This window comes from Terrapene carolina, unplaced genomic scaffold (genome assembly GCF_002925995.2).
Source record: "Terrapene carolina triunguis isolate 2854851 unplaced genomic scaffold, T_m_triunguis-2.0 Scaffold172, whole genome shotgun sequence".
In the NCBI taxonomy this organism is placed as follows: domain Eukaryota; kingdom Metazoa; phylum Chordata; order Testudines; family Emydidae; genus Terrapene; species Terrapene triunguis.
Window position 1 is genome coordinate 21490 of NW_020664523.1, and position 20957 is coordinate 42446.

The 20957-nt window shown below is 47.3% G+C and overlaps 2 protein-coding genes and 6 non-coding genes across 9 annotated transcripts; all 8 read left to right on the forward strand.

Moving 5' to 3' along the window:
- Positions 1-749: 749 nt before the first annotated feature.
- LOC112106057 (factor VIII intron 22 protein-like) lies at positions 750-2973 on the forward strand. Its single transcript, XM_024199105.2, has one exon. The coding sequence runs from the start codon at positions 765-767 to the stop codon at positions 1779-1781; it is 1017 nt and encodes a 338-aa protein (XP_024054873.1). The 5' UTR covers positions 750-764; the 3' UTR covers positions 1782-2973.
- A 2464-nt stretch (positions 2974-5437) lies between these two features.
- DKC1 (dyskerin pseudouridine synthase 1) lies at positions 5438-20645 on the forward strand. Of its 2 annotated transcripts, XM_024199115.2 has the most exons (15): positions 5438-5522; positions 6446-6510; positions 8403-8489; positions 9121-9212; positions 9902-10086; positions 10657-10721; positions 11596-11722; positions 12413-12543; positions 13446-13589; positions 13985-14105; positions 15523-15641; positions 16706-16809; positions 17568-17625; positions 18444-18605; positions 19284-20645. In XM_024199115.2, exons 1-15 carry the CDS (start codon positions 5507-5509, stop codon positions 19356-19358), a joined length of 1551 nt encoding a protein of 516 aa, XP_024054883.1. In that variant the 5' UTR covers positions 5438-5506; the 3' UTR covers positions 19359-20645. The 2 variants fall into 2 exon arrangements, with proteins under 2 accessions (XP_024054883.1, XP_024054890.1); XM_024199122.1 differs by lacking the exons at positions 17568-17625; positions 18444-18605; positions 19284-20645 and having other exon boundaries at positions 16706-16813.
- LOC112106284 lies at positions 11108-11351 on the forward strand. The gene has a single exon (XR_002908088.1). It is a non-coding gene; the product is annotated as a small nucleolar RNA SNORD17 (small nucleolar RNA).
- LOC112106298 lies at positions 12211-12286 on the forward strand. Its single transcript, XR_002908090.1, has one exon. It is a non-coding gene; the product is annotated as a small nucleolar RNA SNORD83 (small nucleolar RNA).
- Positions 12598-12734, forward strand: LOC112106305. The gene has a single exon (XR_002908092.1). It is a non-coding gene; the product is annotated as a small nucleolar RNA SNORA36 family (small nucleolar RNA).
- On the forward strand, positions 14772-15020 carry LOC112106277. The gene has a single exon (XR_002908087.1). It is a non-coding gene; the product is annotated as a small nucleolar RNA SNORD17 (small nucleolar RNA).
- On the forward strand, positions 16012-16087 carry LOC112106290. The gene has a single exon (XR_002908089.1). It is a non-coding gene; the product is annotated as a small nucleolar RNA SNORD83 (small nucleolar RNA).
- On the forward strand, positions 17249-17384 carry LOC112106311. Its single transcript, XR_002908093.1, has one exon. It is a non-coding gene; the product is annotated as a small nucleolar RNA SNORA56 (small nucleolar RNA).
- Positions 20646-20957: the final 312 nt, after the last annotated feature.

Consider the following 20957-nt stretch of genomic DNA (forward strand, 5'->3'; position numbering starts at 1 on the left):
CCCCCCCCCCAAGCACCGCGCACCGCGCCGCCCCCACCCGCGGAATGCCCTGCCGCGCCGTGCTGCCCCCCGCCACCCCAAGATTGGCCACCCCTTACCAAGCGCCGCCCCAAGCATGTGCTTGGTTGCCTGGTGCCTGGAGCCGGCCCTGGGGAGTTGGTAGCCTCTTTGGACCATTTTTATGTCACTGGGAGGACACTAGCCTACGCTTGGACTCTGTGAATGGATACACACTAATGAAGGCTCTGAGGTGAAGCAGGGAGAGCTGGATGTGCTGCTGACCATGCTGGCGCATTTGGGGAGCTAGCCCTTGTCCCAGATGAGGCGTGCCTCTGGTTTGTGGGGCTTGCCCAGCGCTGTGCCCGTGGGCTGCCTGTGTTACTGTGTCACGGTGCTGTAGCTCGGAGAGGCGTGGACATGCGCCCTGGGCCCACGATGGGGTTTCAGGACCGATGAGCTGGGCTGCAAGGATCTGGGGCTGTTCCCCGACAGGTTGGGATACCACACCCCTACTCCGCCTCACTCCCCAGGGAGCCCCTGGGGAGCTTTGGGGAGCCAAGCCAACTCCCCCTGCATCCCCTCTCTGCAGAGGGTGGGACCAACCCCCCCGTTCCCTTCCCAGGGAGCGGCGGAAATCTCAGCCCCGCCTCTTGCCTGCTCTAGGGGGTGGGGCGCATTCTCGCTAGCCACGCCTCTTCCGCTAAGGCGGCTGCCCATTGGCTGGCACGCGACGGTTTCACTTCCGGGTGGAAGCCGCTGAGTGGATGGCGGCGGCGGGCAGCTCGGGCCCGGCCGGCCCTGGGGTGCTGGGGGCGGCCGGCTGGGACGGGGACTTCCTGGCGCGGTACCGGCTGGTGTCGGCCAAGCTGCGGAAGCGGTTCCTGCGGAAGCCGAACGTGTCGGAGGCGGCGGAGCAGTTCGGGGTGCTGGCCCGGGAGCTGCGGGCCCAGGAGAGCCTTCCCTACGCCGCCTGGTGCCAGCTGGCCGTGGCCCGCTGCGCCCAGAGCCTCTTCCACGGGCCCGGCGAGGCGCAGGCCCTGACCGAGGCCGCGCGCCTCTTCCTGCGCCAGGAGCGGGACCTGCAGCAGCGGCTGAGCCTGAGCGGCGGCTTCGCTGAGCATCTGCAGGCCTCGCATAGCTGCTTCGCCTTCGCCGCCCGCCTGCACCTGGAACTGGGGCAGCCGGCGCTGGCTGCAGGGCTCTGCCTGGAGCTGGGCTCGGCGTTGCGGGACATGGAGCAGCCCGGCCCAGCCGCCCCACACTTCCAGCGTGCTGCCGAGCTGCTGGCGGCCGCTGAGCTGCCCCTGGAGGCGCTGCGCTGCCTGGGCGAGCTGGCCTCCTGTCTGTTGCTCACCCGCGACTACGAAGGGGCCCTGGCTGTGCTCACCCAGGCGCAGCTGCTGGCCCAGGCCGGGCCCAGCCCACCCAGCGGCGCCTTCCTAGAGGTGTTGGTGCGTTGCGAGGTGTCCCGGGTGCTACTGCTTCTGCTGCTTCAGCCGCCGCTACCCAAGCTGCTGCCTGAGCATGCCCAGACCCTGGAGAAATACTGCTGGGAGGCCTTCGAGAGTGGGGCGGGAGCTGGGCAACTCCCCCAGGCAGGGTATCTGCCCCCGGGCCTCTTCCTCCTGCTGCAGTCCACTGTCATGGCCTGTCAGGAGAAGGACCTGGAGGCACTCAAAGTGCTGCAGGCCGAGCTCTGGCCGCTGCTCAGCCCCGAGCAGAACCACCTGCTCCACCTGGTGCTTCAAGAGATGATCAGCCCCTCTGGGCAGGGGGCCTAGTTCCCCCACTCAGACTGGCTTCAGTTGCCTGTTGCCACTTCCATAGGGGAGAGGCCTGCCCCACCCACCTGCTGCTGCCTCAGTGGGACTCTGAGTCCCCCCCCCCCCCAAACCAGCATCACCAGGGAGATAGGCCTTGCCCACCTTCAGCTGCCATCTCTATGGCATCTCTGCACCATCTGCCATCTCCACAGAGACTAACTGCACCTTCACTGATCTGTTGCTATCTCCCTCATATAACCTGAAACCCTCAGCAAGCAGTAATGCAACCTATTGCAACCATCCACAGGAGAGATGAGCCCCATCTGCTACCACGGGGAATGGCCTTCCCCTCTGCTGCCAGCCACAGGAGTCTAATCCCTACCCTGCATCACCACCAGCATGACTTGTTTCAACCACCATGGGATTCTGTTTCCCACAGTAGCCATATAGAGGGTTTTTCCATTTTGGCCCATCACCACTACACAGCCTTGGTTCATCTCTCTGCTACCATCCGCATGTAGGAAAGGACTATGTGAGCTAGAGACTATTTTCCCATTGGGGACAAGGAACTTGGACATGCCAACACTTCCTATTTACTACTACTAGTTATAGAGATCTTTCCTTTTTCAGCCCCAGTGCAGCCTCTTTGCCATTCTCCTCTCACTCACAGATTCAAGACACCTGCTACTGCAGGAGATGATCCATTAGAAACTGTATGTATGCTACTACAGTTTGAGGTAGTAAGAGGTGGGATTCTTGCCATTTTTTATGAAAAGACTGCAAATGGCACTCATTTTCCAAACAGTCCACAAATGCCAGGATTCAGTCTTTTAGTTTAAAATTCTCACATTTGGAGATGTAATGACTAGTGCATTTTTTCTGTATCAGTGTAATTCACATGTGAGCAAGCTGGTAAAAATACCAGTTTCTGTTTAAAGTGCTAAGTTTAAAAAAAGTAACTAAACTCGTAACTCTTTCCATTTAAAAACTAAATTGGAAGCTAAAGTTTTATTCTGTACCTTCTGCTCCAGATTCTGTTTCAATGTTGGTATCTGTTGCCTAAGAATTGTACTTTCTAACTACCTGGCTCTTGGTCCTAGTTCTTGCTCTGTTAATAAATGCTATAGATAGAACTCTCGAGACACCAATGTATCCTGAAGCCTTGTAGTTCTTTAAGATGTAATTCAATAAATATTGTAGACTTTTAAAACTGTTTACTACTCAATACAGATATCACTAGCTACAACCTAGGCAATATGGGGAGTCACTGCTGCTGGCTCTTTAGCCTCACTGCCTTGTTGGTTTCATTCAACAAGTAGGTAAAGATGGATGTAATGTGTTTAATTTTGGCATTTGCTACAGAGACTATATTACTTTATGTATCAGGCCTGTTACAGCAGTTTAAAAGGATTGTATTGGTGTAGGAACATTTACCTGTAACTTTGGCCCTCAGATATGTTTTTGCAGCTCCTTCTAAGGTGTATAGGAGTTGTGCATTCATAGTGGAGGGCAAAATGGAGCCTTGATGTATATCTAAAAAGCACGTGAACTTTGATTAGTTTTTAACACTTTTTAACATTAACTTTTCTATTTTAATGATGAAGAGAATTAAAAATTGGATAATGGACCCTTTCTGTGGTCTAATGAACTAAACCTACTTTCCTACTTGAATTTCCATTTCCAAGCTCATTTTACAAATCTCTGGTGTAAATTTAATGTTTGTATGGCATTTCTTATGTGCTGAAAAATAACACTGCCCTGAGAAGAGCATGTTGCTGGCCATCTTCTGGAAAGAATGTTTTCCTGCAGAGGATGAACTTTAGTTGTGCCTTTCTGGGGTGGGTTCCTTTTAATCATATTTAGGCATCCTAAAGAAACAATGGTGTTTTTTTTTTCTTTTTGCAAGCTGGATTACCTTTGACACAAATGGCACCTTGTGGACCTCAAGCTATGTAGTGTTTCTACCTCACATGGTCTTCTGTGTGAATAAAAGTGAGGCTGTTTTGGAAGTTGCTTAAAAAAATACTTCAAGCCTTTGTTGTAAGTGGAGACAAAACATCCCTGCAAAGCATTGGAAATTGATGGGTATTTTGTGTCGTTGTTGCTTTATGTGCAACTGCAAACTGATTTATACATATAAAAGTGAACTTTACATTATTTCTTAAATGTTTTGAAATGTAATTTTTACTGACCTGTTTTGAAATCATCAGTGCATTCACTGAGGTATGACTAATGAAGCATCTATGTACTGAAACTCAGAATGGAGTTTCCTGTCTTTATTCTCCTGAAGTAGTCTTCAGCTGTCTAAGCTTGTGTGTGCTGCACGGTTTGAGTCTAGGTGCAGTGCCAGAGGGCAGGATATGGGGGGGAAATGTTAAAGGGAGCTACTATTGTATGTTACATCTTTAAGATAAAACTGTGTAAAAACAAAACTGCAGGTGTCCCTCCTGTGGGGAAGACTCATAACCATATACTGAACTGGTGATGGGTGGGAACAGAGTGCTTCAAAGCAAGCTTAGGCCTAAGGGCTATCATAAGAGGGCTGAAAATGTTGGATAGATAGAAGGGCTATTCTAAACATAGAAAACTCTCTAACCAAGGACAGAGTGATTATTACATACTTTCCCAGGGTGTGTGATTCTGTAACATACTCATACCCTTTTCTTTCTACTCTTTTAATCTGCATTATGACCTTTTAAAAAAGGAAAACTCCTTCCTCCTCCATAGTACACTCCTACCTGCAGCATCATGTTTACAATAGCCCTCTGGATTGGCAATAACAGTGATGTCTAGGGGGGGCTGACAGGAGGCAAAGCATTAGGCGTTTCTATAGCTGTGAAAACAACAAGGCATCTGGTGGCACCTTAAAGACTAACAGATTTATTTGGGCATAAGCTTTCGTGGGTAAAAACCTCACTTCTTTGGATGCATCCGAAGAAGTGAGGTTTTTACCCATGAAAGCTTATGCCCAAATAAATCTTAGTCTTTAAGGTGCCACCAGACTCCTTGTTGTTTTTGTAGATACAGACTAACACGGCTCCCCCCTGATACTTGACACTATAGCTGTGGTACTCCTTTCCCTTAAGAAAGTGGAATGAGCATGTTCAGTGTAAATAGGGACTCTGGCACAGCTTTCCTGCAGTAGTAACTTTTTTTAAAGGCGTGACCGCTTCCCATATGCCAGAGTGAAATAATCGTTGCTTGCTTTAGGAGGAGGTCTGGCGATAGCGCTTGGACCTCACCTTAGCCCCAGCTGGCAGGGTCACTGCGCCCCCTATGCTCGAGTTACGGCCATCCACGTGGCGTGCGGCTGCTGGGGGGGGGGGGGGGAACGTTCAGTATCGCGGTGCGGGAAGTTTGTGGGGGTGCCGTGGCGGTGATGGCCCTTGAGTGGAAGGGGGTGCCCAGCGCCCCGCAGGAGCTAGCCATGAGGGTCAGAGGCCTTATTGGAACAACCGGGAGGTGAGCGGGCTGGGGTGGCCGGGCCCCATGGTGAGAACAGTGTGATGCCCCCAGTAGGACTGCTAGCCCGTCACGTGACGGGAAGCGGGCCGCACGCCGCCTCGTCACGTGGCGGGGAAGCAGTACCTCCTCTTCTTCCCACCCTGGCCGGGTCCTTGAGCACGTGACAGGGACTGGACTTGCGCGCGGTGCTTCTCGGGACGGGGGCGGCGCTCCAGTCTCTCTTTCTGCGCGGTGGCGGGTGGCGGTAGCACGCGGCTCCCGGAGTGCGCGGAGCGAAGATGGCGGACGGGGAAGGTGGGGAGCCTGTCCCGGCCACGGGGTGGTTCTGTCTGGCCCGAACACGTGGCCTGGGGCTGGTCTCGGTCTCTCTGGCTGCCCCGGGCGTGGCTCTGCTCCGCCGGCTGGGCCGCGATCCGAGCCCTGCTGCCACCTGGGGCTGCTCCGTTCTGCGTACACGTGGCTTGGGCGGCCTTGAGAAAACCGGGAGCCCCTGGAATTACCTCCGGGCCAAATACCTGGTGCCGTAGTGACAAAAACCCGTTTCCCCGTGCCTAGGCCCAGCGGTGTGCGCGCGCCCCGGTGTGCGCCAGCCCCGCAGCCTCTCGTCTTTCGTTTGCAAAAGTTATAGTCACCCAAGCTGTGCTGGAAACCTGTCAGTATGGCGTGTGGCTGACTGCGGGCATCCTGGCACGTGGCTCTGAGCCTGGGCGGTGTAAGCTTTCTCCTGCTCCTACCCCATTAATCTCGCTTCAGCATTGACTCTGAAGCCTAATGAAGATATTTTTCATGTCTTCAATGGTTATTTCATTGTCAATTTTTGTCAGAAGATGGGAGAGGGGAGGAGCTCCTGGAATTGGGGGTTGTTTCGGAGAAGAAAATGCAGACGGGTAAAAAGTAGGAAAGAGAAAAGACAACGGAGAAGGAAGAAAATTGCAGTGTGGAAATAGTTGCTCTTAAATATCATATGTTGCCTCTGAGTGATACTGAATGCGTCAAAGAGCTGAACAAATAATAATTAAGTTGCCTCTGAACCTTATATTGAACTAAGGAATCTAATTTTTAGGAGATAAATGTTGCTTGTTTGTTAATTTTGCTGTTTTATATGCTCTTGCCACAGGAGGTTGTCCTAGTATAAAATTCTGTAGTGCTACCAGTTTGGATTCGGATGAGTTCTGGTATGAAAAATATTTAATGTACCCTCTCTGTTTCAAATATAGGTTGTATAGCTAAGAAGCAGAAGAAGAAAAAGGATAAGAAATCTCTACCAGATGCAGATGTTGCTGTAAGTGGAGGTTTTTTTTTTTTTTTTTTTTTTTTCCCCTCTTGTATGACTGAGTTTGCCTCCAGGCTAGCTTGGTGCCTTGACTTGATTTCAAGTTGAGCAAAACTCTTGTTTAGGGAAGATCTTGGAACCTGCTTCACCTGTTTTCGGTATCTCTAGAAAAGGACTTAATGGCCCACTTCTGGAATCTTTAACTGTGTGAGTAATGGTTTAACAATGTTTACTCACCTGCAATTTTAGGTCTTTAGTTGGAGGGGAGAGAAGCAGCAGGATAGAAGGCGAGCAGTGTTGTTTCCTGCCTTGGTTTTGGAGAATGCTGCCCATGGGAACTCAGGGACTTAGAATGGAAGAGGATTGGAGTCTTTCAGAATCAGCACCTCTCCTTGCTCCGAGTATGAATAGACAAATAGAACTGCCCTGACTGGAGGCAAAAAACTGTAGCAGATTTTTAAATTCTTTAACAGCTTTGATCCCAGAGAATTGAGTGTTGGTGTCTCTTGGATAAAACTACTTTTTTTTTTTCTAATAAAAGTAAATCTCTTGAGACTAAAATGGCTGTTTAGGATCTAATGGAGTGATGTATTTATGCTACAGCTGACTACAGGTTTAGTATTTTGCTTTCTGCCACCAACTCTCTGTATACAATTTTTTTCATGACTAATGTACCCGAATACTTGGATGCTAAATATCTTAACTTTATTCTTAAATTCATTCACCTAAATTTGGGTTACTGCTGATTATGCACTATATGTATCTTATGACTTTAAAAACACACTTTATATTTGTGGATAATCTAAGCATTATACCCAGATGTACAAATAGTCTTAACCTGTGTATTATATGATTTTAACATTCGCTTTAATTAAATTTTAAAATCTGTTCTTATCAGTTTAATTATCCGGGGGGGGGGGAATGCTTGTGCTTAGAATGTGTCATTCAAAAGAGAAGCTGTCCTAAATTGGCCTTTATTCATTTTTAAATAGAAATAATCCATTATTGGATTTGGATTTAGTCTTTTTTCACCCATTCACTCAGTCACCTGAAGTCTAAAGCAAAATAGCCTTAGTTAAGCAACTTCTCCAATAAAAAGACACTGGTTAATCACGTCTTAACACATCACAATTTGAAAAGAGAAAAATGCTATGTCTACACTACAGACCGCTGCAGCTGTTCCGCTGTAAGGTCTCCCGTGTAGCCGCTCTATGCTGATGGGAGTGAGCTCTCCCAACGACATAATTTAACCACCCCCAACGAGCTGCAATAGCTATGTTGCCCGGAAAGGGGCTCCTGCCAACATAGCTCTGTCCACACCTGCATTTTCGTTGGTGAAATTTATGCCAGTTGGGATGTGGTTTCTTTTACACCTCTGACCAACAAAAGTGCTAGTGTAGACATAGCCTAAGTCAAGTGTTTGCTCTAATGTATCAAAGAGATTCTGCCTCCTATGGTCTTTTGGAGAATAGCTTTCTTTCTCTGTTTATGATAATCCCACAATCCAGGGGTACGGAACTGAAACTTTGCTAGTGTTTTAGTGAGTGAAGGGAGCAGACTGGGATCATTACTCTGCATTCAAATATGTAACCATCCTTTAGTACTTTGACTTGCCATGGAGCTCTGAGGAGCTGCTTTGCGTCGTGTTTCATTACTTCAGTTCCAGCACTCTTCAATTTTACTTGGTGTTATAGCCGTAATCTCTCTAGACAATGATGGTTTTGCAGCCAATTGGTGGTGCTGTGGATATGTTGCTTTGGTGTAGCTGTTATTATGTAAAATGTGTTAGCAATAATTTGTGAATGTTGGCAACAGAATACAAAAGACTTTCAGTTGTAAAAAAGAGATAAGACACTTTGCATGTCAACTCCACTTCTCTGATCTGTGATATTTCTCCCCAGGACATACAGCACACAGAGGAATTCTTCATCAAACCTGAATCCCGAGTGGCTCAGCTGGACACATCTCAGTGGCCCTTGCTACTGAAGGTAAAGAGGATTATAGGATTCAGTCTGTATGTGTACAGATATAAAAACATTACTCCTTGTTTCACACGTGTGCCTTAGCCTGCCTGCAAAGAAAATAGCCTACATGGGAACCTAAGGCAGAGGGCAACCAACCTTACACCAGGCTCCATGACCCAAATGTTGAAAAGCGCTTTCACTCATTGTGTGCCTGATCTATCAAACTGCATATGACCTTGACTTGCCTTATAATCATCTCCACAGGATTTACACCCATTCCTTCTTTCTGCGCAGGGATGATGTTTGCCTAAGTCTTCACAGAGACCCTAGTTCTCTACACAGGCACACTGGATTTGCTCTACTTGGTAAAGCTCTGTTGTTCTACAGAGCTTTTAACCTTTGCATAGGGTTGGCCTTTTCTTGCTGTTGAAAGCATCCCTGAGGCTACTAAAAGTCTGTTTCTAGGACTCTGCCAATATGGGAGAGGCATTTTCAGTTTATCGTAATTTAAATTAGGTCAGATTATGTGGGTGGTTTTTTTTTTTGTTTTGTTTTTGTTTGATCCCCATGGAGATTTGCATTCTAGGTAAAATGGGATTTGTTTCTAAAGGCTTAGAGTATTTTGTTTACGGTACATTTTGTTTGGATTTTGTAGAACTTTGACAAGCTAAATGTGAGGACAACGCACTACACACCCCTTCCCTCTGGCTGCAATCCCCTGAAGAGAGACATCGCTGAGTATGTTAGGTATGTTTGTTGGGGGGAAAACTGTAACTTCTGTCACGGTTTACACCCTCAAAGGGTTTGGTGACTCTCCCAGCTTAAGTAGGTCTGGAAACAGTTACTTTTTCTCCACTGTTGTTGGCTATACAAAATTCCTCTTTAAATTTGGTTACCAGTCTCATACATTTCAATTTGTTCTAGTTACAGATTCTTTTGGGGGTACATTTAGAAATGAAAAGTAGAGTAATGTTATGGTGTCTGAAAGCTATATAGCTTGCCCTTCCCAGCATGGTTTACTTCCTGATACTGTATAGTGGGTATTGCTAAAGAGACACCAGTAAATGTATATCCAATGTGAAGACTTTAGTGGAGATGTTTTGCCAGGCTGGGGGAGTTTTCTCTTGTAGTATATATGATGCAGTAAGGCCAAGGTGGCAATAAGGCCAAAATTTTCAAAAACAGGAGTTTAGAGTTAGGCTGTTTAATAAAAGTCCTGTTTTAAATGTAGAGCACCTAGCAGCTCCTTTGACCTCAATGAGAGCTGTTGGTTGCTCAGCACTTTTGAAAATGCTCCACGTTGGGAGGAGCTCCTTTGGATGTAGTTTTTCTTGGCTGCAAAACGTCTCTCTTTAGAAGCCAGATGCCCTTGGTAAAATACAACGAGGATATCAAATGGCATTGGAGGTTCTAATCATCTGTGTGCTGTGTTCCAGGACAGGCTTCATTAACCTCGACAAGCCATCCAACCCTTCTTCCCATGAGGTGGTTGCCTGGATCCGGCGCATCCTCCGGGTTGAGAAGACAGGGCACAGTGGGACGCTTGACCCCAAAGTGACAGGGTGTCTGATTGTGTGCATCGAACGAGCAACACGGCTGGTCAAGTCTCAGCAGAGTGCAGGCATGTCATTTACTGAATTGGGATAGTTTACTCTCTAGTTCTTTTAAGTGGTCAGATGAAAGACTGACTGACTGCATTTTAACGATGAGCAGAGGATTCCAGTTCCAGTCCTCTAAAGGCTGCCTATTTCTAACTAAGGTTTGCTGCCCATTATGGCAGAATACGAAGTTGGGATGAACTGGAGGCCTGGTATCCTGACTTGGACTAGTGCCTATAAGCAAATTACTGTTTTCCTGAGCTTTCTGCTGTCACCATTTTTTTTTTTTTTTAGCTGATCGGGTCTCGGAACAGCAAATTTTAATTTACACACAAGAAGTTACCATTGCTTTTATTCAGACTTATGCTGTGCTGCCCTACACAATAAGTCTTGCTCCATAAATAAACCTGCAGCTTGGGTTTCTTTGTTGATAGATTCAAGGGGTTAGAGACGTTTGTGCTTGAGCCTTTTCTAAAAGTCGGTGGCTGTTAAGAAGACTGGCCTCTACAGATGTTTGAATTGTAATAACACCGACATGGTGAACAATAAAATGCAAGTGGCCACTCCTGACTACTCTTCTGTCATTCTTTCAGGCAAAGAGTATGTGGGAATCATTCGGCTGCACAATGCTATTGAAAATGAGATTCAGCTTTCCAGGGTAAGTCTGTGCATGCCTGAGCCCACGTTAGCTTCCTGCTATATTGTCTCATCAGTGTACCTTGGAGATGTGGGTAGGAGCATTCCTTAAAGAGCCATTGAGAGCATTTTGTTGCAGTAGAGGAAATAGAGTAAACAGCCTCTAATAAAATCAAAATTGTGCAGCATGACATCATGTTACTTAATCAGATGCTTAATTTGTATTGGTTCACTGTATATTTGCTGTCTGTGTTTTAGTAGGATTGTCCATAACAATTGCAATTCTCCCTTGAGTATATGGACCTCAGTCCTTGAGATGTTGAAATGCCCTTGCTGTTTCACAAATGCTGTGATTGTGCATTTTTAAAAAAACACCTTAAGTCTCCTCCTAGCAGGCATGTGGTGTATGTGAAGTGATGATGAATCCATTCTCAGAGCGCTGCTGCAATGCCCTCCCTGCAGCACGCAGATTCCTATTCTAGGGTCCCCGTGCTGTGCAGCCTCCAAATACCCGCCAGCCTTTCATTGTTCTGCTGCGAGCTGCTTGTGTGTCTGGCCAACTCTGTGCAGGAGAGGGGCAGAGCCAGCAGGGCGGGAGCCCCTCTTCATGGGGGCTCTGTCTCAGCTAAGACGAGTGATGCTGTCTGATCACATGCTGCTGCCTGGCAAAGTAGCCCCATTGGTAGCTGGGGGAGTAATTCCTATCTAGGGGCGTGCTTAAGTGGCTCAGATGGGCTTGCTTTAATGGAGTATGATCAGATAAAACATGTGATATACAATAGGGAAATTATTTTTATTGCCTAAATAGCAGCATGCTCTTGTGTCTAGATGTGCTGATGGGATGGTGTGGGTTGTGTAAGGGTGAAGTCTGATAGTTCTTCTGCTTCTCCCTCTAGGCAATAGAAACTCTGACCGGTGCCCTGTTTCAGCGACCTCCCCTCATTGCAGCTGTCAAGAGGCAACTGAGGGTCCGAACCATCTACGAGAGCAAACTGGTAGAGTACGACCCTGAGAGGAGATTAGGTAAAACAACACCTAGGTTCTCTGGTAGCACTTCAAAGCATGAAAATGCTTTGTGGACTCTCCCCGTGAGGCTCTAGTGAACACACCACTAAAGGGGACTTGCTGTTCCTCTCCCAGGTGCAGTGATGAGCAGACACTGGATGGTCCCATTTTAAAATCCAGGCTTTAACTTGTTAATTGAAACTGGTTTAAAAGAGAGATCTGTGTTCCAGACTGAACTCCAAAAGGGATGCACTACACTACAGCCATCTAAGGAAAGGAAAAGTGCCCTCTGTTGATGTTCCTGGGGAAATGTGATGAATGCCTCATTATGGTGATCTCTGATGACTGACAGAATCCCACCAGTGCGCCTACTTCCATGTGGGATGAGCTTCTTCCCGGTCCAGAGAGATGCCCTTAGACTGCCAGTCCCCACCCTCTGCAAGAGCTAAAATTGTCTTGCATATTTTCCCCATGATAAAAGTTGCTGAACTCTTGTTCCATGAAGAGCCAAATGATGCAAAGTAGATGACATTAGCACTCTGTGCAAAGATGACTTACATCTATCACCCAATACTGATGGCTCATTGGAGACACTGAACATGGAGCCAATCACAGGGCTCACTTTAATCCCTACAGGCAAGTGTGTTAAATTATGGTACCTCTGGATAGTTCAAAACTCTTCTCTCCCCTCCCTGTATTGCATTCCAGGTATCTTCTGGGTGAGTTGTGAAGCTGGCACTTACATCCGTACACTGTGTGTCCACCTGGGCCTGCTGCTGGGGGTTGGAGGCCAGATGCAAGAGCTCCGGCGAGTGCGCTCGGGAATCATGGGAGAGAAGGTAGGAGGGTATGGCTGGCTTTCTTTTGAAAGGCCCTTGCTGTAAGTTATCTTTACCCAGAGTGTTGAGTTCAGTTCAGGGCTGCTGTCCCTGTTCTGGTAATTAAACTTTGGGACAGTGAGTGGCTGGGAGTCATGTCAACATGATGGGAAGCTTTGCTTTCTGCCACTTCTGTCACTCAGCCCACAAAATGTTCACGTACTGAAAGAGCTCAGCTGCTTTCTTGTTGCACTCTGGCTTTGGGCTGTTCAGGGTATCTAATGTAGGAACCATACTTGGATTAAAATGGGCACCTCTTTGTAAGGTCCTTGGATACTGCTGTGCTGGGGGTGGTATAAAAGCCTAGGTAGACTTTCCAGTATGGGCACAGATGGTCTTGGAGTTTGGAGAAACACTTCATTTGTGGAACAAGTTCTCTGCTTTCTTTTCCTAAGAGCCTGTGAACTTAGTGCCTGTTGTACTGCATCCAGAGTACTGAGGTTTCTGATAGGGTGCTTATCGCCACTGCAAACAGCGTAGAGTGCGCGATTTGGGGCGCTAGGTAGCTCAGCCTTTCATGTGCTGATGTTTCATGTGTGGGAAGCTAAGTTCATTTGTGGGTCAGGTCATAAATGAGTTTTTATGGTAAACGTTATATACAAACTTGGCAATTTGTGGTCAGGAGCTTCCCAGGACTGGAACAGCAGAGGTCAGAGCAGAGGGGTGCTAGCAGAGTTATGTGGGGGAGTTTGCATTGCACTTACCTGCGTTGTTCATGGCTCTTGCTAATTTTATCTTCAACCCCTTTTAGGAACCCCAGAATTCATCACTGCTTTTCCTGTTTGTTTTAGCCATATTTTCTCGGTCTGATTTGATTGGGTGGCTGGGCCAAGGGTTAACATAGTGGTCATCTCTCTCTGCAGGACCACATGGTGACGATGCACGATGTACTGGATGCCCAGTGGCAGTATGACAACAACAAGGATGAGAGTTACCTGAGGAGGGTTATCTTCCCCTTGGAGAAGCTGCTGACTTCACACAAACGGCTGGTTATGAAGGACAGTGCAGTGAGTTCCTAAATGGCTTTGGAAAATGTCATCAGGTGGCGGAACAGTGGGGTGACACTAATGCATTTCACCCTAACTTCACCTCTAGCTTGGACAACTAGTAACAAATAATTTTGGTGGTGGTGGTGATCCAGATCCTCATAAACAACCACCAGCATCTCTTTCAAGGAGGCAATGTGCAGGTCTGAAAAGAGGAGCAATGGCCAAATCCTGGAGTGTGGGGGGAGACGCTCTTAAGTCATACATGAAAAAACATCATTTTATCACTGGGGCAGCACCAATTGGTATTTAGAGTGGCTGAATAAATTTGCAGAGTCAATCTTATGCATTGGTTAAGATCATGTAACTTTACATTCTCAACCAGATTTTTCAGCCATCCTCTTCCACCCTTCCAGGTTAATGCCATCTGCTACGGTGCCAAGATCATGCTTCCTGGTGTTCTGAGGTATGAAGATGGCATTGAGATTAATCAGGAGATTGTCGTCATCACCACTAAAGGGGAGGCCATCTGCATGGGTAAGAAGAGGTCAATGTTCTTCCTCCAGCCACAGCAATACAGCATCTTCAGAAGCTTGTAACAAACATGGGTGGTGGGATGGCACTCACCATGGCCGGAATCTTTCATCCATGTTTCCTGGTGGCAAATAATCGAATGCTGTCGCTGAGAGAACTGTGACTTGCTACCCTTAGAAGTGTGAGAACAACATTGCTTAGAGGTCAATGATGCCAGCTGAGAAATAATAGCTTAATTATAACTCTGGTATCTGTTACAGTAACAGATTTTTACTGCTCTATAACAATGTGGTTTTTTCTGTTTAAATTTTCAGTTATCTGAAATTATGGGAGGGCAGACAATTATTTAATGACAGACGTTAAGATTCAAAAAGTTAGCGTTACTACTGTTAAAACACATTGTCAACATATGTCAAAATGTACAAAATAAATATCCTTAAATCAAACTCTAAGTTCTTAGGCAAAGAAAGAAATCAATGGAAATACTTTTTGGTCAATTTGTATACAGTGAAATTGACATTTATTGACACTTAGCAGTAAAAGTCTAATCCTTCCAAGCCTAGCTATACCCCTCTGTTAAAATAAAAAACCTACAGAAGATAGCAAGGTTTTTGCTTGACTTCCGTTCACTCTATTCCCATGTCCTGGGCTTTCGGGCACACACTGTATGTGAAATGATGATGAAGTTTATCCATTCTCTGAGTGCTGCTGCACTGCCCTCCCTGCAGCACCTAGATGCCTGTTCTAGGGTCTCTGTGCCGTGCAGCCTCCAAATACCCTCCAGTCTTTCAGTGTTCTACTGGGGGCTGCTGGAAGGTCTGGCGGGCTGCCTGCAGGAGCGGGACAGAGCCAGCAGGGCTGGAGCCCCTTTCCATGGGGGCTCCATCTCAACCAAGACGAGTGATGCTCTCTGATCACATACTGCTGCCTGTGAACTCCTCTCTCCTAACAAATCTAGTATAAAGAAATGATGCATCTTGGATGGCTGCTGAATGGGTGTGTACTGTTATTTTGTATTAATGCCTTTTTATTACCAGATACACATGTGGCTCTGGTGGGAGCTGAGCCACATAGTGCTTGATGAGCCTGCTACAATCTTGGCTACGAGAGCCAAGTCTTTTAGCTCAGGCAGTAGATGCTCATGCTTTTAGATCTAGAGTTCCCCGGTTTGTACTTCCCCGATGATAAAACCAGACAGGGAGTGAGTTACAAGTGGAAGCCTGTCCAGGGTTTGAGTTAGATGGACTTATTGGGTAATTGTGTAGGGGGCTGATGAAAATTGTCAATCTTGGGAATGCCAACTTTGTAGCCCATCTCTGCACCACCATAATGTTGAGTCATAGGAGATTGAATCCAGTAGCTGGCCAGTATTGCTCTTTTGTGCCTCAATGTTCATTCTTTTCATTTTCCACTAATGCAGCTGTTGCCTTGATGACCACCGCAGTGATTTCTACTTGTGACCATGGTATAGTGGCAAAGATCAAGAGGGTGATCATGGAAAGAGACACTTACCCTCGCAAATGGGGTCTTGGTCCCAAGGTGAGACTAAAGGGGGTGGGAGGCTGTGTGGTGTTGGAAATGGCATTCAGCTATTGAGAAATTGGGTTCGAAGCAGCCTCTTACAAAGCTGCAGGTCCCAGATAAAGGCTTCCAGTTTGTCACCACCATTTCCAAGCTTTTGTAGTTTGTCTAAACCCTCTGGAGCCAAGAAGACGAAAAAGGCTTGATCAGCTTTGCTCCTGCTGTGAGACTGTTGGGCTCTTTGGGCTATGTCTACACAGCTATAACCATGTCTGAGTGCTGAGCTGGTTAAAAGTCTGGTTCCAGTTGGTGGTGTAGACTGGATCTTGACTAGGCTAAGCCAGGATCAGACTGCTTTTAGTCTGTGCTGCAAATCCTTCCAGGAAGAGCCAAATGATGTAAAGTAGCTGACATAAGCACTGTGTGCAAAGATGACTTAAATCTATCACCCAATACTGATGGCTCGTGGAGGAATTAGAAAGATGCTGCATCTTGAGAGGCTGAAGTAGTGTCTGTAAGAATGCTCCAAGTGCTCTAATGAAAGGTGCCATTGAAATTCAAAATAGCATTAGAAACAGTGTATCGTGGGCGTGTGGCAGAGTACTAAAGCCTGTCGAAAGGGACTCCAGGAGCAACAGAAATACTACTTCTGTCTCTCTTGCACAAGTCCACTTCCCCACTTGCCTGATGCACATGTGATTAGCATTTATGTATAGCTGGGTCTGTAACAGTAGAAGACTAACTCCAATTTGCTTGCAGTTCCTTCTCATGCAGTGACACTCTTATAAGCAAACTGGGATGGTAAAAATCTTTTCTGGAATACTACTACTTTAATTAACCAGTGTTGCAAATAGAATGACATCAACTGAGGAATAAACTCCGAAGCAACAACGATAATTTGCCATGAGCTATCAGAGGCTCCTTGAGGACATATTTGTGTGTCTCTGGCCTGGTAAAGGTTTCATTGTGAACTTGGTTCTCTTCCACAATGTCTCGTCACATGCCATGTGACTTCTCCAATTAGAAATGATAGCTGCTTTGAAGCTAGAATGTGACCTTTTCTCTCTGTATTGTCACACCAGGCGAGTCAAAAGATGATGATGATCAAGCAGGGCCTGTTGAGCAAGCACGGCAAGCCCAACGAGAGCACGCCGGATTCCTGGAAGAAGGAGTATGTGGACTACAGGTAATGCACAGTGCTTCAGAGATATGTTTGAGGGACAGGGCAGACGGGTGAATTGCATGCATTCAGTCTCTGCTGTGCTGTCTTAGGATACCACTTTTTCTTGGGGCATATTGCTGACTTCTGCTGGAAAATGTCAGTTTGGGGTACAAAAGGTTGCCGGGGTTGAATGTAGCATGTTAAAAATACTGTCAGGCAATAGAATACCTTTTCAAAGAATGTTAATTGCAATGCAGTTATTTGTCCTTCCTAGGAAGCACTGCCCTGGAGGAACCTTCCTCGGAGGTTTTTAAGGCTCGGCTTGACAAAGCCCTGGCTGGGATGATTTAGTTGGGAATTGGTCCTGCTTTGAGCAGGGCGTTGGACTAGATGACCTACTGAGGTCCCTTCCAACCCTGATATTCTATGAACAGCAGGGGGTTCTATTCTAGACAAACCAAGTGAGCAGACAGTTATCCCTTTCTAGCTTGGTATCTGTGGCTCTAGAGGGAGTCAGTCTGCCAAATTAAACAGGGAAGGCTCTGCCTTTGTCCAGCACAGTTAGGCACTGATGCGGGCTGCAGGCTTTCTGTACATCACCGAGTGTTATATAACATAGTGGTCAGAAAAAGGAGCTGTAGTGTGTCAACTGTGTAGCAGCAGGAGGCTGAGGGATGTAGTTTGGTTTGCAGCAAGCGTCTAGGAGGGAGGATAATTAATCTGAATGTATAGGATTGATCGGCAGTACTCACACATTCAACTCGGTGTTTTCCTCCTTCCAGTGTTGCTGTAAAGAAAGAGGCAGAAGCCCCAGCAGCAATGGCCGAGAGGGTATCAAAAGTAAGTATCATAGGCTACTTTCATGTGACATCCATTTCAGACCTGTGTATTGTCAGATGAACATCTCTGCCTTGGCAGATTGATCCTGGGTCTTATGTTGTTGCTTTGGGGAAGGCAGAGTTAACGTGGAGTCTCCTTTGATTTGTCCAGCAGAGTGGACTTTCACATGCAATCCATATTCTGTGTGGTTAGTGTTACATCGCCAGGCTTTGAATTTGTTGAGGGACAAGATCTGGGAACAAGAGCCCTAAAGATGGCTCAAGGCCATGACCCAGAATGTGAATGCAGAGCTGTGCCGATGGGATTCCAGAGGCCATGGGCACCAGCCCCTATCCTGGTTTGTGCAGTTTAGCCCAGTTGAAAAAGCCCAACCAGCATGTGTGTGTTACCAAAGGAAGCAGGTTATCTCTGGGGACCAACCTTAGACCTGATTTTGGGCTCTGTCACTTTGTGTACAGATGATACAGCAGAGACTGGAAGAATGTGGAGCCCTAAACTGTAGATGGAATGATGTCATGGGAAGAACATGAGGGAGGGGTGTGCCAGGGATTCTTGCAAAGCTTTCAGAAAACCATAGATAGGTTCCAGAGGATCTATAGTCTCCCTCATTACACAAGCCGTGATGAACTTGACAGCATTACCAGGAATAAGGCTCGCTCTTACCATGCTCCTGAGGGTGCAGAGGGCTAGGATTGGGAAGGCAAATTGAGGAGGTGGCCTCAGGACTATGTGGGGTCTGTCATCTGTACTCAAGACAGGCCTCCTGTTACTGCTCAGCTGGGAGAGAGCTGATCTGATCTGGCTTTACTCTTAAACAGAGAAAGCGGGAGACAGAGAGTGAAAATGAGGAGGCAGCAGTGGCGCCATCCTCCCCAGCCACTCTGCAACCAGAGGAGCAGAGCAGGAAGGAAAAGAAAAAGAAGAAAAAAGAGAAGAAGGCCAAAGAAGCTGCCGAGAGTGAAGGGGAGCTAATGGAAGTGGTAGGTAGCTGGACGGTGCAGAAGGCCTAGGAGTGTGGCTGCATTGCATCACTTGTACACCCCTCCTTGTGATACTTACAAAACCCGAGGCACCTATTCAGTTTGTCCATGTAGGTTGCTGCTTTCCCCCATCAGTATAGAGTTACACCACTGTAAGCCGCCTCAATATAGCTAAGCTCAATTGGCACCATTGTCTGTCCCTGGGGGCTGGCCTGCCATGGATAAGCAGATTAACCTGTAGGGCAGGGTGTGGAAGCGGCTGTTATGTTCAGACTGCCCTTGTTTAATGGGTTGGGAATAATTTGCCCCTGGGTAGCTTTCTCACAATTGTCTGGCAGAGATTATTGCACCTTCCTCTGGCGCCTCTGGAACCGTGCACAGTTGGAGATAAGGCACCATGCTAGATGGTGTGCCAATTGCTTCTCCAGTGTACATGCTCCTGGACTCGGTGCATTGCATGTCGGTAATTACCCTGCCAGGCAGATTTTGTTTTGGGGAGCCTTGGATGGGGGAGGGGGCAGAATGGTATGTCACTCTTCCCTCATGGATGAGAGCTCCTGGGGGGTAGTTAAGATGAATCTTTATATAAATAGTTCATTAGTCCTTGCTGAAAGGTGTGTCACAAATCAGCAGTGATTCCTTCCCAACCACCCTTCCTGAGCTCCACCTTCTCTGCAGGCCAGTGACACCAGCACAAAGAAGAAGAAAAAGAAAAAGAAGAAACAAAAGCAAGCTGAAGAGAGCTCAGAGTAAGTGGCTAGAGCCCTCCCAGCCAGCTGAGGCCACCTGCTTTGGATGGAAGTTGGAGAGTCCTTAACAAAAGCTGTTCCCCAGCAATGCAGAAACACTGACTGCAGTGGGGTGATGAGGCTCCCGATCTGTTGCTTACACAAGCAAAAGCATGTCTGCAGTGTGGCTCAGCGAGCTCACCATAAGCCTCTCCCCATCCTGTTTTAAGGGTGGCTGGAGCGAAGAATGCAAAACTTACCCACTGGACTGTGCTCTGCTAAGCTGGTTGCCTCAATGCATATAAAACTGTGTTCTCAGGGAACCAGCAGCTTCTGCTGAAAATGAGTCCTCCTAACCCCTAGTGTTTCAAGCTATCTCCACAGATGGAGATAATGCCCCCCTTCCTAATCCTGCCGTTCCCTCTGTTCGTGGGTCTGGGAGCCATTACCCTGACAGTCACAGAATGTTCTTACAGCTGAAGGAATTGGCCTGAGCCACTCGCCCTCTTGGAGCAGCGTTCAGGGTCTGGTTGATCACATCGGCTATTTTAAGTGCTTTGGTTTTAAACTTGCCGTGCGTGGCTTGAGTCTCAGCTAGCCAAGTCCCAGTGTCTCCCCAAGGAGGGTAGATGTTTTAGGTACATGTTTTCAGTTTGTGTAGCTTAGAATTTGTGCTTGAGGTTTCTCCCATTTTGTTTCATAGTGCAGGGACCTGGCTCCATTTGCTGTTCACCAAACCCCCATTTCAATGTTATGGCTGCCATGTCCACCCCTGCCTCAGCCCTCCTTTTCAGTATTGGCACCTGATCGATTCTGGGGGTTGGAATGGAGACAGAGGAGAGATCTCTGGGGCCAGAGGCCAAGTATGATCTGGAAAGTGTCAGCTGTTCATACGCTTTCTCTAAAGGGTAGTGCGTATGGAGATTGGAGGCCTTTGGTACCAGTCCTTGGCTGCTTGAAACTGAATGTGCTAAGGGCAGCAGATGGTCTGTTCCAAACAAAGCACCCAAGTTCTCTTGCTAGGGTGCCTCACTGGCAGGAGGAGGTGGCTTGCTGGTGCTACTGGGTGACTGGATTTATCCCTATACTGGTTTTACCCCTTGAGGGAGGGGCGAGGATGCTCTGCACTGAGCAAATACTATCTGCAGTAAAGGCCTAAAGGTGCCTAACTGTGTTGCTCTTTTCCCCCCGTCCAGTACTAAGGAGACGCACAGGTGGTGAGCACAGCTGGGGGCTGTGAGGGATTTAAGGGAAAATAAAGTTGTGATTTTTATTTACTTTTTATAAAAAAATAAACTATTTTTCAAATGTTGACTTGTTGCTATTCAAGATGGGTAGGAGGCAGTGCTTTAGTTAATTGGCCACCTGTGCATTGAGGTGGGGGCTACCTGCAGACAGGCCTCTTCCCCATTCTATTGTCAGTTGTGCCTCCTTTCCCATGGAGGAGGAGCTGCAGGGGAGAGGATAGTTGGTGCTGGCTGCTAGGACTGCTTGCAAAGGTAATGATGGTGCTGCTCTGGAATCTTCTAATAGGAACTGACTAAATTACTGATTTGTTTTGGTCAGCACCTACCTTGGCCAGCTTGGAACATAGGGCCTTTCACTGGAAAAATCAGTCCCTTAA

Excerpts from the sequence above, each read along its gene's own strand:
- DKC1 (XM_024199115.2), top strand. Across the intron at positions 12,544-13,445 it reads CGGGAATCATGGGAGAGAAG|GACCACATGGTGACGATGCA; the intron begins GTAGGAGGGTAT and ends CTCTCTCTGCAG. Across the intron at positions 16,810-17,567 it reads AAGGAGTATGTGGACTACAG|TGTTGCTGTAAAGAAAGAGG; the intron begins GTAATGCACAGT and ends TCCTCCTTCCAG.
- LOC112106057 (XM_024199105.2), top strand. The coding sequence starts at position 765 with ATGGCGGCGGCGGGCAGCTCGGGCCCGGCCGGCCCTGGGGTGCTGGGG.